This window comes from Rhinoderma darwinii, chromosome 2 (assembly GCF_050947455.1).
Source record: "Rhinoderma darwinii isolate aRhiDar2 chromosome 2, aRhiDar2.hap1, whole genome shotgun sequence".
NCBI classification, from domain to species: domain Eukaryota; kingdom Metazoa; phylum Chordata; class Amphibia; order Anura; family Rhinodermatidae; genus Rhinoderma; species Rhinoderma darwinii.
In genome coordinates, this window is record NC_134688.1 from 318,634,255 (window position 1) to 318,651,638 (window position 17,384).

Genomic DNA, 17,384 nt, shown 5'->3' on the forward strand with positions numbered 1-17,384 from the left:
TATTTTTTTAACAAATAGTCTTTTCTTTGTAAAAGTAGTAAAATATAAAAAAACTTATATAAATTTGGTATCACCGGAATCTTATTGAGACGCAGAATACTTTAAATGGTGTCAATAGAAACTACAACTCCTCCCGCAAACAATAAGCCCTCACACCGCTCTATTGACGGAGAAATAAAAAAGTTATGGCTCTTGGAAGGAGGGGAGTGAAAAACGAAAATGAAAAAGCAAAAAAGGATCAGTCCTGAAAGGGTTAATTAACCCCTTCCTGCCGCAGCCCTTTTTCAGATTTTCATTTTCATTTTTTTCTTCACCACCTTCCAAAAGCCATAACTTTTTATTTTATTTTTCCGTCGATATAGTCCTAAGAGGGATTGATGTTTGCGGGACGAGTTGCAGTTTTTCGTAGCACCATTTAAAAAAATATATATTTGTGGGCTAGAAAATAAAAATAAAACCGCGATTCCGCCATTGTTTTTTGCGTGTCGTTTTTACGGAATTCACTGTGCAATTAAAACATGTTCTCTTTATTCTGTGGGTCAATACGATTAGGCCTCCTGCACACTTCCATCACCGTTTTCACAGCCGTTTTTGACGGGTCAGTGAGCCCGTTTTAGCGGCCGTGTGATTTCCGTGTTTCCTAGCGCCGAGCATGATACTTTCCAGGGTCCTGAAAGAGCAGGGTTGTTCAGCGCTAGTCTCTACAGGGTGCTGAAAGATTTAATGGGCTGCACTAATTGGCGGTAACTCTTTCAGCACCCTGAACAGTGACTAGCGCTGAAGAATGGCCATGCTTGGCGCTCGCAAAATACAATTTATGAAATAAAAAATAAAAAAATCAGTCCATACTTACCCAGAACTCCCTGCATTTCGTCCTGTCCGGCCTCCTGGGATGACGTTTCATCCCATGTCACCGCTGCAGCCAATCACAGGCTGTAGTGGCGGTCACGCAAGTCTGGATGACATCAGAAGGCCGGCCTCCAGGGATGACTTCATCCCACGTGACCGCCTCTGCAGCCAATCACAGGCTGCAGCGCCCTCTGCAGCCAATCACAGGCTACCGAGTCATACAGGAAGGTTGGAGGAAGAAGAGGGACTCGTCACCAAGACAACGACCGGGGAACGTATGAACTGCTTTTTATTTTATTTTTATCAGCAGCATCTTCTCTATCAGTGATTGATAGACAAGTGGCTGCCGATTAGTGTAACATATCTGTAATGTACTTCTGCCCGCCCAGCCGTTGCTAGGCAATGGCTCCATCACACACGGACGGCACACGGATGCCTTCCGTGTGCCTTCAGTTTTTTTGACGGGCCCTATTGACTTGCATGGGCCTCACGGTCACGAAATCTCGGACCAAAGTAGGACATGCTCTACTTTGGATCGGAACGGAGCAACGGGACCGTCAAAAAAGCTGAAGTGTGCATGGCCCCATTGAAATGAATGGGTCAGGGTGCTAGCCACCAGAAAAACGGCTAGCACCCTCAAGAAAAAGACTAGTGTGCACTAGTTTTTGTAGGTTTTCACCGTGCGGGTTAAATATTTATGGTAATAGTTCCGACTTTTACGGACGCGGCGATACCAATTCTGTTTTATCTTTTTACTATGCTCTTGGGGGGAAAAGTTTTTTTTGTTTTTTTTTTTAACTTTTAATTTGTAGTTTTATTTTTACATAAAAAAACAACTTTTTATTTAACTCATTTTTACTTTTTTTATTAGTCCCCCTAGGGGACTTCAACCGTTAGATCGCTTGCAGGATATACTGCAATACTAATGTATCACAGTATATCGTGGTTCTGACAGGCATTTTACAGCTGGCACCCCAGTGCAACGGGTTAAATCAAAGATCACTTTGATTCTGCCCGTTTACTTAAATGCCACGGTCAATAGCGGCTACAGCATTTAAGCCGTTAAAATAAGGGAGGGCGGCCCCCCTCTGACGTGCCATCGGAACCCCCCATGACGCGATCAGGGAGGGGGCGATGGTTATGGCAGCTTGGGGCCCATTTTGTACTCCTAGGATTCCCTGCCTCCCGCAGGGCTTCATAGGAGACTCTGTATAGAGATATACTGCAATGCAGTAGTATTGGAGTATATCATGCAAGCGATCCAACAATCGCTGGTTCAAGTCCCCTAGGGGGACTAACAAAAAAAGTACAATATAGTTCAATAAAGGTTTTCGTTTTTTTTTTTAATGTACCTCTTTCGCATATTTTCCCTAAGGTAATGTTTACTAAAAATAAAGTTTACATAATTGGTATCACCGCATTCGTAAAATTCTGAATATTACAATATAATGTTTAACCCGCTCGGTGAACGCCATAAAAATATACAAATTAAAGACACCCAAATACTGTTTTTTGGTCACCTTAGCACCCCAAATTTTTTTTATAAAATGTGATCAAAAAGTTGCACATACCCCAAAAATAACTACAGCTCGTCCCTTTTTTACAAAGTTTTTTTTCTTTATAAAAGTGGTAAAACATGAAAAAATATATAAATTTGGTATCACTGTAATCGTATCAACCCGAAGAATAAAGGTAACCCGTTTTGTTTTTTTACCGCATGATGTACGTCGTAAATACAAAACCCAAGAAAAAGGTGGATTCGCAGTTATTTTCTCCCATTCCATCCCACAATTTTTTTTTCTGTTTCCCAGTACATTATATGGCACATTAAATAATGCAGTGAAAAACTACAGCTCGTCCCGCAAAACACAAGCCCTCATATGGCTATGTCAATGTTATGGCTTTTGGAAGGAGGGGAGAAAAAAAAAATGAAAGTGTGAAAAAATGGCTACATCTTGAAGTTGTTAAGATCTTGGTTTTTGCAGTACAAGTTATAGTTTGTAATTTTACCATTTTGGTGTACATAGGTGTCTTATTGATCTTTTCTTTTTTTCTTTTTGTATGGGGAATGATAAAATAACACTATTCCGCAATTCTTTGTGTGTAATAAGAGTGCTATTTAGGGTTAAAGATAAAAGTTACGTTTTAAAGGGTAAATCCATTTTTGAAAAACTTTTGACGTCCTAGTGACATGTCAGAAGTTTTGATCTGTGAGGGTCCGATCACTGGGGGGGACCGATGGCTAAAACAAAGTGGCAGAAGCTCTCAGGTGAGTGCTGTGCCGCAATGTTTCTGATCGGCTTTACTCAGCTGTTTCTGTTACATCCATACAACAGAATGCAGAGAGCCGCATGCACACGCCTCTCTCCACTAGTCTCTGCCTGGATTCCGCAGCCAGTTTCCACCGCACCAGGTGAAATGGGGGTTGGGAGACCCCTGTTCTCTATATAGGTGCTGGTCCCAGAGCTAGCACTCACATATATCAGTCATTTATGGCATATCCTATGGATATGCCATAAATGTCTTAAGTGGGTAAACCTTTTAATGGGTTTATGTAGATCGAGCAATAATTTTCCATGGTTATAATCTAGTTTATTTTAGGCAGAAGATATATCCATATAATAAGCTTTCAAGTTACAAGGAGTTTGAAAATTCAAATAATGTATCTTTATCTAATATGTGTGTAACCAATAGGCAGCTAGACGGCATGGTGCACTACATGTAACAATCTGACTGACACCTTACCTAACTTGTTCGGTTGTGTCAGGAATTGTTGTGATTTTTGCGGTGTGGGTGGCGCATTGCAAATCCGCATCAGTTTACAGTACAATACGTTTGGATAGGATTTTCAAACCCCATCCACATGTAGCTGAAAAAAATCAGCAACGGAAATCATGGTTTGCTGTAGATTTTTCAATGGGCAGCATGCATCCCATTCCTTTGTTGAAATGCTGCAGACTTTCACCATGGATTTTACCCTCTGCATATCTGCAGAAAAATCTGCATCAGAATTGTGTAACATGCAGATAGATTTTTTTTCTGCCGCATCAGGACTTAAATTGCCGCAAAAACTCTTGTCAAGGAGGCCTATTAATGCCTTATCTGTGAAATTACTTACATGTGGTCATATCGCGTTTTTTGACACAATTTTTGTAAACGTTTGCAAAAATCACAGCAAAAAGGAAAATAAAAATTACACGCTACCAAGCAGCCAGCCCCCTCCTGAATGGCATGTGTATGGTGACTGATAGTAGTAATAGATAAATGGAACAAAAATGTCACATATAATAGGCTGGAGTGCCAAAAGCTGTACGTTTAGTGGTTGTAAACATAACCGTGACCATCAATATAAATCTAGCCTTGATGAATGATTTGGTATATGTAAAAGTGATTACATTTTCCCCTCCCCTATGTGTTTCAGGAAAGGTTCTGTACTGCCTTGGGAGAATTTGAAAGGAATGAACTTAAAAAATTCAGTGCGCATCGGAGAGTCCATTCTATGAGACACGGGGCCATTGTGCGTGTCACTGCCGCCGACACACCAGACCGTTGTTGTATGAGGGTAAGTGTGCGATGCAAACTTTAAATTTCATGGTCTGGCAGTAGTAGATTAGGATATACAAAGGTCTGAAAATGGTGTAGCACTAAGCAAAGTTAAGTGTCACCTTTTTACGTTTTAATTTGAACAAGCACAATGGAAAGTGTCCTTTATATTCTCTTTCTTCTGGAAAAATTGTGCAGGAGTGGATTTTATTTCTTTTAGTCACTGCCGTCTTTTTCTATTCCTTAAACGACCGTATGGTGATTTTCATTCCAGGAGTAACTCCCACTGTTGTGCTATAGAGCTGTTGTATAGCAGAACACAAATTATGAAGAGCTATGGTCGGTGCCCCAGGCAATGGCTACACATTATTATGTTTGTTCATCTCCACAAACTACTAGAACTACTGAAGCATTATTTTATTTTTGGCGAGGGGTGGGAGGCTAAATTAAGGATTTCATAGTTACACAAAGCAAAAAATTCATAAATAAATAAAACAGAAACTTGCATCTTTATCAGTAAATGGTGGGTGTGGACACTTTGGTGCATATAATGAAAAAATTGGTTGCTTAACACCTTAGTGACCACCAATACGGCATCCTAGTCGAAGTCCTGCACGGGTAACTTGTGCAGGCTGCAGCGGGTACTCTGCTGTATGATGACTGACGAGTGGGACTGAAAAAATCATTATTAATAATTTTTATTTAACATTAATTAAAGTGAACGGATATGTTCCCGTGTTGAGACACACGCCTGGGATTATGACCTTTGCTATTAATGTCAGGGTTAATGTTGTTGTTGTCTTTGTACCATGCTATTGGATGTACAGATGTTTCCTTCCCTATCTCCTTCCCCCTTCCAATGCTTGTATTTACATTTTAACCCCTTCCCGACATTTGACGTAAATGTACCTCATGGAAAGCATTGACTTCCCGCAAAATGCCGTACATTTACGTCAAATGTTTGGCACCGGCTCAGAAGCTGAGTCGGTGCCATCATCGTCGGATCTCAGCTGTATCTTACAGCTGACATCCGACTGTAACGGCGGGGACCGAAAATAGCTTCGATCCCCGCCATTAACCCCTTAAGTGCAGCACTCAAACGCGATCGCTGCATTTAAGGTGTTTGCAGCTCATCGGAGCCCCAGCAATGAAATTGCCGGGGTTCCGGTGGCTGCAATGGCAACCGGAGGCCTAATACTGGCCTCCCGGTCTGCCTAGCACCGAAGCCGGTCAAGATCCGCCCGGCGGCGGAGCCTGATCGGCTAACGTAGCTGCCGGCAATATGGTGCCGGGTCAGGAGCTGATCCGGGGTCATCAGCGGTGGAAGTCAGCTGTACTGTACAGCTGACATCCACCTGTAACGGCAGGAACCGGAGCTAGCTCCGATCCCTGCCTTTAACCCCTTCGATGCAGCAATCGAAAGCGATTGCTGCATCGTAGCGGTTACTAGCAGATCGCCAGCCCTGAGAGGCAATCGGGACTGGCGACTGCTGTTATGGCAACAGGAGACACAATGGTCTCCTGCTCTGCCATTACGGAAGCCGATTTAGGCCCTCCGTGAGGCGAAGCCTAATCGGCTTGCTGTCAGTGAATGACTGACAGATCTAATACATTGCACTACATAGGTAGTGCAATGTATTAGAAAAAAAAAAATCTGACCGTTGGACCTTCAAGTCCCCTAGTGGGACTTGAAAAAAAGTATAAAAAAGTGCAAAAAATAAGTTTGAAAACAATAAAAGTTTCAAGTAATCAAATAAAACACAATCCCCCTTTTACTCTCATCAAGTCCTTTATTATTGAAAAATAATAATAAACCATATGTATTTGGTATCGCCGCGACCGTAACGACCTGAGGTATCAAAATATTATAAAGAGTTTCTGTTTTTTAGTCACTTTGCCCTACAAATATTAGAATAAAAAGTGATCAAAAAGTCGCATGTATCCAAAAATGGTACCTATAAAAACTATAGCTCGTCCCGCAAAAAACAAGCCCTCCTACACCTCCGTTGACAAAAAAACGAATGATTTAAAAAAAAATAAAAAATTTAATAGATGCACAGTAAAAAATAAAAATTTCCATTAAAAAGTGGTTTCATTTAGTAAAAGTTTAATAAATAAATAAATAAAAATACACATATATGGTATCGCCGCGATCGTAATGACTCTAACAATAAGGTTAACATGTAATTTAATCCACAAGGTGAGCGCTGCAAAAAAACGACGGCCGATTTGATATCTTTTTTTCAATTGTCCCCTAAAAAAGTAAAAATAAAAGTTCATTAAGAAGTCCCATATACCCCGTGGTATAGAAGCCCGCGTATTACGGAAGAATAAAACTGTTATGGCTCTTGGAAAGCGATGCAAAAACAAATAATTTTAGTTCAAAAGTAGGTTTTTTGTGTTTTGCACAATAAAAACAATGTTTACGCCGCACGTTGACCGGCTTAAATTTAAAATGCATAGAACAATGGCGGAATTGCCTTTTTTTTTTTTTTTTTTTATATATATTCCCCTTTCCAAAATAAGTTAATCAAAAAATGTTATTATATTCTTTGTACCCCAAAATTTTGCAATTAAAAAAATAAAAAATACAACTAATCCCACGAAAAACAAGTCCACATACAGCTGTCGATGGAAAAATAAAGTTATAGCTCTTTTAACCCCTTGAGTACCCAGCTCATTTTGGCCTTGAGGACCAGACCCATTTTTTCAAATCTGACATGTATCACTTTGTGGTAATAACTCCAGAATGCTTTTACCTATCCAATTGATTCTGAGATTGTTTTCTCGTGACATATTGTACTTTAGTTTAGTGCAAAAATTTGGTCGATAAATTCATTGCTTATTTGTGAAAAACACCAACATTTAGCGAAAATATGAAGAAATTATGATTTTTCCAATTTTAATGTATCTACTTGTAAAACAGATGGTAATACCACACAAAATTGTTGCTAATTAACATCACCCATATGTCTACTTTAGATCGGCATCGTTTTTTTAACATCCTTTTATTTTTCTATGACCTCACAAGGCTTAGAACTTTAGCAGCAATTTCTCATATTTTTAAGAAAATTTCAAAAAGCTATTTTTTCAGGGATGAGTTTCTATATATTAGAAACCCCCATAAAACACCCCATTTTGAAAACTGCACCCCTCAAAGTATCCAAAACAGCATTCAGAAAGTGTTTCAACCCTTTAGGTGTTTTACAGGAATTGAAGGAAAGTAGAGCTGAAATGTTCAAATTTCATTTTTTTTTTACAAAATTCATATGTAATACATGTTCTTCTGTACCACAGAAGGTTTTACCTGAGAAACGCAACTCAATATTTATTGCCCAGATTCTGCAGTTTTTAGAAATATCCCACATGTGGCCCTAGTGCGCTAATGGACTGAAACACAGGCCTCAGAAGCAAAGGAGCACCTCTTGGATTTTGGGGCCTCCTTTTTTTAGAATATATTTTAGGCACCATGTCCGGTTTGAAGAGGTCTTGTGGTGCCAAAACAGTGGAAACCCCCAAAAGTGACCCCCATTTTTTAAACTACAGCCCTCAGGGAATTTATCTAGGGGTATAGTTAGCATTTTGACCCCACAGGTATTTTGCTATATTTTCTGGAGTTAGGCCTCATGCACACGACCGTATTTTTTCCCACCCATAAATACTGGCGCAAATACGGGTCCGGTGTCACACGTATTCGACCCGTTTTGCACCAGTATTTACGGACCCGTGCCGGTTAATATGGGTCCGGTGTCATCCGTATTCCACCCGTATTTACGGGCACGTTTTTGGCGGCAAAATAGCACTGCACTAATCGGCAGCCCCTTCTCTCTATCAGTGCAGGATAGAGAGAAGGGACAGCCCTTTCTGTAATAAAAGTTAAAGAAATTCATACTTACCCGGCCGTTGTCTTGGTGACGCGTCCCTCTCTTCACATCCAGCCCGACATCCCTGGATGACGCGGCAGTCCATGTGACCGCTGCAGCCTGTGATTGACCTGTGATTGGCTGCAGCGGTCACATGGGCTGAAACGTCATCCAGGGACGGCCAGGACGTTGGGCCGGATGTCGAGAGGGACACGTCACCAAGGCAACGGCCGGGAGACCGGACTGGAGGAAGTTCTCGGTAAGTATGAACGTCTTTTATTATTTTTTACAGGTTGCTCTTTATTCTGATCGGTAGTCACTGTCCAGGGTGCTGAAAGAGTTACTGCCGATCAGTTAACTCTTTCAGCTCCCTGGACAGTGACTATTTACTGACGTCGCTTAGCAACGCTGCCGTAATGACGGGTGCACACCTGTAGCCACCCGTCTTTACGGGAGCTCCATAGACTTCTATGGACTGTCCGTGCCGTTATTACGGCCTGAAATAGGACATGTTCTATCTTTTTCAACGGCACGGGCACCTTCCCGTAAGAAAACGGGAAGGTACCCGTGGCCAATAGAAGTCTGAGCCCGTTATTACGCGTCGTAATTACGACCCATAATAACGGGAGTTTTTACGGTCGTGTGCATGAGGCCTTAGTCTGTGAAAATGAAAATCTACTTTTTTTTCTGGAAAAACGTAAAAATTTCTAATTTTTGCAAGAAATAAAGGCGAGAAAGCACCCCAACATTTGTAAAGCAATTTCTCGCGATTACGGAAATACCCCATATGTGGTAATAAACTGCTGTTTGGACCCACAGCAGGGCTCAGAAGGGAAGGACCCCCATTTGGATTTTGGAGCTCTGATTTTACGGGAATGGTTTTCAGTGCCGTGTCACGTCTGGAGGGACCTAAACAGTGGAATCCCCCCAAAAGTGACCCCATTTTTGAAACTATACCCCTCAAGGAATTTTTCTAGCGGTATAGTTAGCATTTTGACCCCACAGATTTTTTGCTGAATATATTGGAATTAGTCTGTGAAGATGAAAAGAGATTTTTTTTTTTGGAAAAAACAGAAATTTCTAATTTTTATAAGGAATAAAGGAGAAAAAGCACCTCAACATTTGTAAAGCAATTTCTCCTGATTACGGTAATACCCCATTATGTGTAATAAACTGCTGTTTGGACCCACGGCAGGGCTCAGAAGGGACGGAGCACCATTTGGATTTTGCAGCTCAGATTTTGCTGAATTGGTTTCTGGGGGCCATGTCGCATTTCTAGAGTCCCTGAAGTACCAGTACAGTAGAAATTCCCCAGATGTGTTCCCAATTTGGAGACTATACCCCTGAAAGAATTAAATTAGAGGTGTAGTGAGCATTTTGAGCCCTCAGGTGTTTTATAGATTTTATTAGAATTGGTCCGTGAAAATGAAAACATTTTTTTTTCCAATAACCTGTAGCTTTAGCTCAATTTTTCATTTCCACAAGGAATACAGGAGAAAAGACACCCCAAAATGTGTTACACAATTTCTCCTGATTACGGAAATACCCCATGTGTGGTTGTAAACGGCTATTTGGACATACGGCAAGGGTCTAAACGGAAAAAGTGCAATTTCGTTTTTGGAGTGGAGATTTTATAAAATTAGTTTTTGACGCCATGTTGCATTGCGCTGAGGTACCAGTACAGTGAAAACGCCCGAGAAGTGACCCCATTTAGGAAACAACACCCCCTCAAGGAATTCATCTAGAAGTGTAGTGAGCATTTTGACCCCCAAAGGTTTTGCAGAAATTAGTGCACAGTGGATGTTGCAGATTGAAAATTGACATTTTCCACATATATGCTATTTCAGTGCCCAATGCGTTGGGCCCAGCTTGTACCACTGGAGACATACGCCCCATAAATTGTTAAGCGGTTCTCCAGAGTACGGTAATACCCCATATGTGGTCATAAACTGCTGTTTGGGCACACTGCCAGGCCCAGAAGGAGCGCCATTTGGCTTTTGGAGCGCAGATTTTGCTTGGTAGTAGTTTTGTTTAGTGTTTTACTGGTGTTTCAGTTTATAATGTGGGGGCATATGTAAGCTGTGCGGAGTACATCAGGGTATATGTAAGCTGGGCGGAGTACATCAGGGTATATGTAAGCTGGGCGGAGTACATCAGGGTATATGTAAGCTGTGCGTAGTACATCAGGGCATATGTAATATGTGAGGAGTACATCAGGGTATATGTAAGCTGGGCAGAGTACATCAGGGTATATGTAAGCTGGGCGGAGTACATCAGGGTATATGTAAGCTGGGCGGAGTACATCAGGGTATATGTAATATGTGAGGAGTACATCAGGGTATATGTAAGCTGGGCGGAGTACATCAGGGTATATGTAAGCTGGGCGGAGTGCAATAGGTCATAATAGGATGATGTAATAATGGGGAGAATGAATAATAAAATTAATTATCCATGGGTAGTGACGTACGCTTTGAACCAATCCTTCATGCACAGGCCGGATTATTGGGTGCAGGAGTCGCACTTCTAAAGGGTGTCTGTGGTGTTGTACAAAATATCCGCACTCCAGCATTGCCTAATCTTTGACTTCTTCACTAGCCCCATATGTAGCACAGACCCCAAAATGTCATCGTTTTCGCTGCATTTACAGGGTCTACCAGTGGGGGCTGCAAATGATGACGTGGGGTTTTAGGTGAAGAACTGCTGCACATTTAAATTAGTCTAGGCCGTCGTTTTGCATTATTCCGTTCCAAGAGTCAGAACTTTATATTTTTCCGTTGACGAGCTGTGTGAGTGCTTGATTTTCATGGGACGAGCTGTAGTTTTTATTAGTATCATTTTGGGGTACATGCGATAATTTGATCAGTTTTTATTCCATTTTTTCTGAGGTGAGGAGACCAAATACCAGAAATTCTTTCACTATTTTTTTTTAATACATTTTTACCGGCGTTCTCTGTGCTGTATAAACAACATTTTTACTTTATTCTGCGGTTTGATACGATTATGGCAATACCAAATTTATATAGTTTTTATATGTTTTACTACTTTTACCAAAAAAAACACTTTTTCCTAAATAAAATGTTTTAGTGTCACCATGTCCTGAGAGCCATAACTTTTTTATTTTTTTGGCGACTGAGCTTTGTGAGGGTTTGTTTTTGCGTGACACACTGTAGTTTTTATTGGTACCATGTTAGGCTACGTGCGACTTTTTGATCACTTTTTATTCCATTTTTTTGGAAACAACGTGACCAAAAAAGGAAATTCTGCCATTGTTTTTTATGGTATTTTTTTTTACGGTGTTCACCGTGCGGGATAAATAATATGATATTTTTTTAGGTCAGGCCAATATGAACGTGGCAAAACCTATTATGTCTAGTTTTTGTCTTTTTTTTTCTAATTATAAAGGGCTTGATCAGGGAAATAAGGCGATTATTGTTTTTATTACGTAAAACTTGTATTTATTTATTTATCTAAAACTTTTTTTACTTTTTTTTCACTTTTTATTTTACACATACTAGGACTGGAAGATCTGATCTTCTGATCCCTTGAACTTTAGCAGCAATCTCTCACATTTTCAAGAAAACTTTAAAAGGCTATTTTTTCAGGGACCAGTTCAGTTCTGAAGTGGCTTTGAGAGTCTTATATATTAGAAAGTCCCCATAAAACGACAGAAATTAATTTGTAACATTTTTTTTCTGTAACACAGGTTTTACCAGAGAAACGCAACTCAATATTTATTGCCCAGATTCTGCAGTTTTTAGAAATATCCCATAAGTGTGCTAATGGACTGAAACACAGGCCTCAGAAGCAACTAGTGAATTTTTGGGCCTCCTTTTTTTTTCTTAAAATATATTTTAGGCACGATGTGCGGTTTGAAGAAGTCTTGTGGTACCAAAACCATGGCAACCCCCCCCCCCCCCTCCAAGTACCAGGAACTCATCAATAGAAATACACTTCTCCTTGCTGCATGCTTGGGAAAACCGGGCACTGTAATGGTGTAGTAGTAGTCTCCGTTTATATAAATGTACAAAACTAGGGTCATCTCGGGGTGGGCACTGCTCATCATCTGCATAATGTAAGAAGCGAAGTATTGCCACATAACGCATCCTGGACATGGCCATGCGGTACATCGGGGTGTGGTATAAGATGTCGGTGCTCTAGTAGGCCCTCCGTGTTAAATTTGATCCCTGGGCTGCCTGTGTACTCAGGGATTTGGGGTTCATAATTGTCTGGTGTGGGGGTCCAAATGGTGTCACATCACTCAGGGTTTCAATTGTTACGGGGTCAGTTCTCTCGGGGGTTTCAACTGTGGTAGAGGTCCTGGGATGTCTCCTAGGGGGGTCCCTCTTCATCACTGGATGAGGAGGTTGACAAATAAAACAGTCTCACCATTCGACGAGTGGGAGGCAAGAAATGAATATGCCTCTTTGGCTGTAAATAACCGTTGGGACAGGTTTGTTGTGCTTAGACACGTATAAAATGTATTTGGTATACAGCAAAAAAAAATTGAAAAAAATAAAATACCTAAATTGGAGCAAAAGGTTGCTAGCACAGGTGTGTTTTTTTTTTTTTAGAGAACAAGTGGACTTCACTGGCATTAAAACTAACTAGTGGGAGGGTTTCTAAAGAAGTGCATATCAGAAATTGAACATTTTACCTGGATACAGGGGTATCAATGACACCTTGGTGGCAAAAGTTTTACTGACCAAGCAATTATTTATTTTTTTTCCCTTGTTGCATTAACCCCTTGCGTACCTTCGCAAGTACGTCGCTGGCCGCTTATTCCAGCGTAACTTCGCCGTACTATTACGGCGCAGGAATAAACTGTCACTACCGTATAGATCGGCGTACAAGACGACTTTTTACACCCTTAAAAAAATGTCAAAAGTGTGGGGTCGTCTTATATGCCGGATATTGTCTACATTAGGGATGCACGTTGCAGCCGCACAGCTCAGTATAGTAACACATGAATGTATGGGAGCGCGGCTGCGGCTGTGTAATTCAGCCACAGCCCCGCTCCTGAGTCATGATAAGTTCGCGGGGTCAGGATGATGCAATGCGGCCAGCGCTGCACTAATGAGCAGCGCTACAAAACACCCCCATGTTCTGTCTTCAGTGCCTATACTGCCGCTCATTAGTGCAGCGCCGGCCGCATCACCTCATGCTGACCGCGCGCGCACTTCCTGTCAGGAGCGGGGCAATGGCTGTATTACACAGCCGCAGCCCCGCTCTATAACGGCGGAGATCAGAGAAACCTCTCATCTCCGCCGCTATTCCCCTGAATGCTGCGATCACAGCTGACTGCAGCATTCCGGGGAAAGTGAGAAGGGGGGATGCCCCTGGATCGCGTCACAGGGAATTCCTGTGACGCGATCGAGGCCCATACCATATATGGGCAGACAGCCCAGGGTCTATTGACGGACCCCAGGGCTGTCTTACCATATTTCATGTTGTTAGGACATACCCAAGTATGTCCTAACAACTGCCTGTGTATTATCCGTCCACAGGTTAATGTACTGGCACATATCTGATATATGTCAGTACATTAAAGTTTAAAAATAAAGTAAAAACAAAGTATTGTTAAATTTTAAAAAAAATACACCTTCACCTTTTTTACAATAAACATTAAAATAAGTCTCAATACATAAAATACACACATTCAGTAATGGCGCGGACAACAATGTTTTTGCATCATTTATGATGTGTACGCTGTAAAAAAATGAAATAAACACGGCTTTCATTCACTTATTAATGTGAGGCGCGAGGTGCGATGAATTTACAATTTTGAATTTTTATGAATTTATGATTTTTTGGCAAAAGTATCGAAATTGGTATCGAAATCGCAATACTAAACGAAGTATCGGTATCGAAGTCCAAATTCTGGTATCGTGACATCCCTAGTCTACATATTGTCTACACACAGGTTGTGTGTTACCTTGTGAGCCTGCAGTCCAGTACACAGGCTCCCGCGATGCACGGAATCCGCCACGGATCTGAGGGAAGCCGGTATTAGCCGCCAGGGAACATCTCTGTAAGATCCTCTGGCCCGCCCTTTCCTCTCATTCCCTGCCTCTCAGATCTCGCGCGATGAAGCAGCCTATCTGCGCATGCGCGAGTTCAAAGAGACAGTCCTGGGTCCTGCCGCCGATGGCCATAGTGAAGCGCTCCTGCACGAAATGGTGAGTATATCTTAAATTCTATATTTTAAGGGTAAAAGTTGGGGGTCGTCTTATACGCCCAGTCGTCTTATACGCCGACATATACGGTATGTGAAATTACAGTGACATAGCGGCGGCAGCTGTCATTGACAGCCAACCGTCTCTGCTACCGGCCTGGGGACCAATTAGCAGTCCCCAATGCCAGCGATTGCTGTGATTGGTCAGTCTCTAAAGACTGACCAATCACAGCCGTCTGTGACGTCGTCTGCAGGAGAAAGCTCCTGTCACTTTCTCTGATCTCCTCACTTCTGTGAGATACGTGAGATAATCAGAGAAAGCGGTGTAAAAAAAACAAACACTATTTTTATTAACCCCTTCCCGAAAATGGGCGTATAGTAACGCCCTGAGGATGAAGCGGGCACAGGAGCTGTGCTCGCTCCATCTTCATCGGATGTCGGCTGTAATATACAGCCGACATCCCACTGCAACTACAGCGATCACTGTCCTCTCCGATCGCTGTAGTTTAACCCCTTAAATGCCGCTGTCAATAGCGACAGCGGCATTTAAGTGATTGATACAGAGGGAGGGGGCTCCCTCTGCACCCCATTGCCCCCCCCCCTTCCTGGTTGCCAGGTACGGGAGCCTATTAAGTCCTGACCAAGGCAGGACGTAATAGGCTCAACTGTCAGTTGTAAAGTGACCGTTACAATACACTGCACTACACAAGTACATACAGAAGTAGTGCAGTGTATTGTACAGAACCCTGGAGTCATTGCACCATGACTAGAAAAATCAATCTGGCTACCAGGTTTTGCTTCCTGTTCTTCATTAACCAGCTGCCGGATGCTTCCAATTGGTTCCGAATACATCCAGCCAAACGCTCCATCTTTTCTTGCAGAACCAGTCACAGACACTTCATATAATTAAAGTGCTTTGTGCTCCTCCTGCATTGCTCCCTGTAAGGAGAGTGGAGTCCTGCTATAATTGCTAGTCAAAGGAGGAGCGAGTGAGGCTACTGTGACTAATGGGTAAGTCAGAATGGGGGCTGATGTGTCTAATACTATGTTGAAGGTGATGATTGTCCATGGGCACCTTCCTGGAATATGCTTAATAATCTATCTGCCTAACGAAACTCGGCCCATCTAATGCCATTTAGAAAGATCTTACAATTTGATTCCCTCTATCAGTTCACCTCCGTCTCCCATTTAGTGTTATACGTGATGTCACTGAATAAAGAAGGGACCGCTTACCCTACTCGGTTTATTAGATCTTGGAAACTGGAGTTGGACCAATCTCTTATCTTTGGTAAAGAGCATTGACTTTTACATACAGATCCACCGTCTCCTGCGAACTTCAGGAGGAAAACCCAAAACTTTTATGGTACAGAACACTGGCACGTCTACTGGAGATTTGCAGATGTGATGGGCACACACTTACACATATGATAATGTTGTAGATGTATTGCTCCCTGCTGTTAAAAGCTGAAACAACTACTCTTAGGTCTCTGGGGATCTGTTTACATGGAACCCTGCCATGACTCTTCTCTATGCTGCTGGAAGCCATGTCTTACCCAAAGAGGCACCCTAAGATTTTCTCTACAAGCTGCCGGTATTGTGATTCACAGACCTTGTTAATCGAGCACAGCCCTGTCACTGATGGAATTGCTCTTTAGTGTTTTCCAATATACAATGTGTGGAGGAATTAATGGCTTGTTAACCGGATCTGAATGACAAATTATATATTACTTGGCGGCCCACCTTCCAAAAATGACTTTCAGGGTCAGTTTGATATCTTCAGTTCGACACACTCCTCTCCCTTTTTTTTTTTTTCCCTTGCTTGTATGTATTTGTCATACGTCTTGTTTATGGTTTCATTACAGTTGAGGCTCTGTTCCCATCTGCGTTTTTTGTTCTCCGAAAAACAATTATAAATTTATTTCAATGGGTTTTGTTTTGGTTTTTTTAGCCTCAGTTGAGCTCCGTTCTCCTTTGTCTTTTTGCCAGAAACATTAGTTTGTTTTTATTTTGTTTTGTTTTTTAACATTGAACTCAATGGATGACTGATACAAATGGAACATCTTTTTTGTATGTATCTGTTTTTTATTTAGCTAAACTGGTACGTTTTTTTTCCTGCTGCACATGTGCATCACTTCCTACATCCAAAAAAGGAAAATAAGAAATGCAAAAATAAATGATAGAATAACGATGTATAGCTGGTGCCAAGTTGAAACTATCGGAAGGTAAAGTTTCTGTTTTTTTGGTTTTTTATAATAGATCCAGTTAACGGAATGTTTACCTTCTATGTGTTTTCAGTTTGGAATCCTCTTGAGTTAGTTTCTGTTAAATATAACAGATCTGTTAACCTGTAGAGCGAACGCAGATGTGAACAGTGCCTTGTGTTATGTCCTTTGTTTTGTTGAATATGTTTCTCTGTTTACATCTGTGCTGCAATCTCCATAATTTTCTTCGGTCAGATCAGAATAACATGAAAAACGAAAGCGCTGGATCCGTCACATGACCGAAACCAATGGTGCTTGACGGATCCTATTGATTTTAAAGGGTTCCGTCATGGTTTTCGCAATTTTGCAGGACAAAATTGTGCTGCCTCCTATGCAGATGTGAACAGAGCCTTATTTATAAAAAAAAACACCTGTACCTCCTTGCAAACATAATGTGATGTTCTTATACTATCAGTGTGTGCCAATAAATGTTTATTGAACCAAAAAGGGTCACTGAAACTTTGATCTCCCTTCCAATTTTACATCTAGTGTAGAGAGACACTAATGTACACGATGTGGGACAGTTGGTGAGGCTTTTAGAATAACCAGCTGACATAAGGCTAGTTGACAACTGTTGCAAATCTTCATGGGCCTGCGAAGTTGCAGAACGTTCAATGGGCATATTTAATTTCTTTGCTTAACCCTTTTCTACCACAGCCATTTTTCGGATTTTTACTTTTGTTTTTTCCTCCCCAC

At 41.5% G+C, this 17,384-nt stretch overlaps 1 protein-coding gene across 6 annotated transcripts in view; it reads left to right on the plus strand.

Moving 5' to 3' along the window:
• PRICKLE4 (prickle planar cell polarity protein 4) overlaps window positions 1-17,384 on the plus strand; it is a 185,074-nt gene that overhangs the window by 154,948 nt on the left and 12,742 nt on the right. For all 6 annotated transcript variants that reach the window (XM_075853571.1, XM_075853570.1, XM_075853574.1 and 3 more), the window contains one exon: window positions 4,271-4,411. In XM_075853571.1, the coding sequence (XP_075709686.1) occupies window positions 4,271-4,411 (141 nt within the window). The remainder of the gene's footprint in view (window positions 1-4,270; window positions 4,412-17,384) is intronic.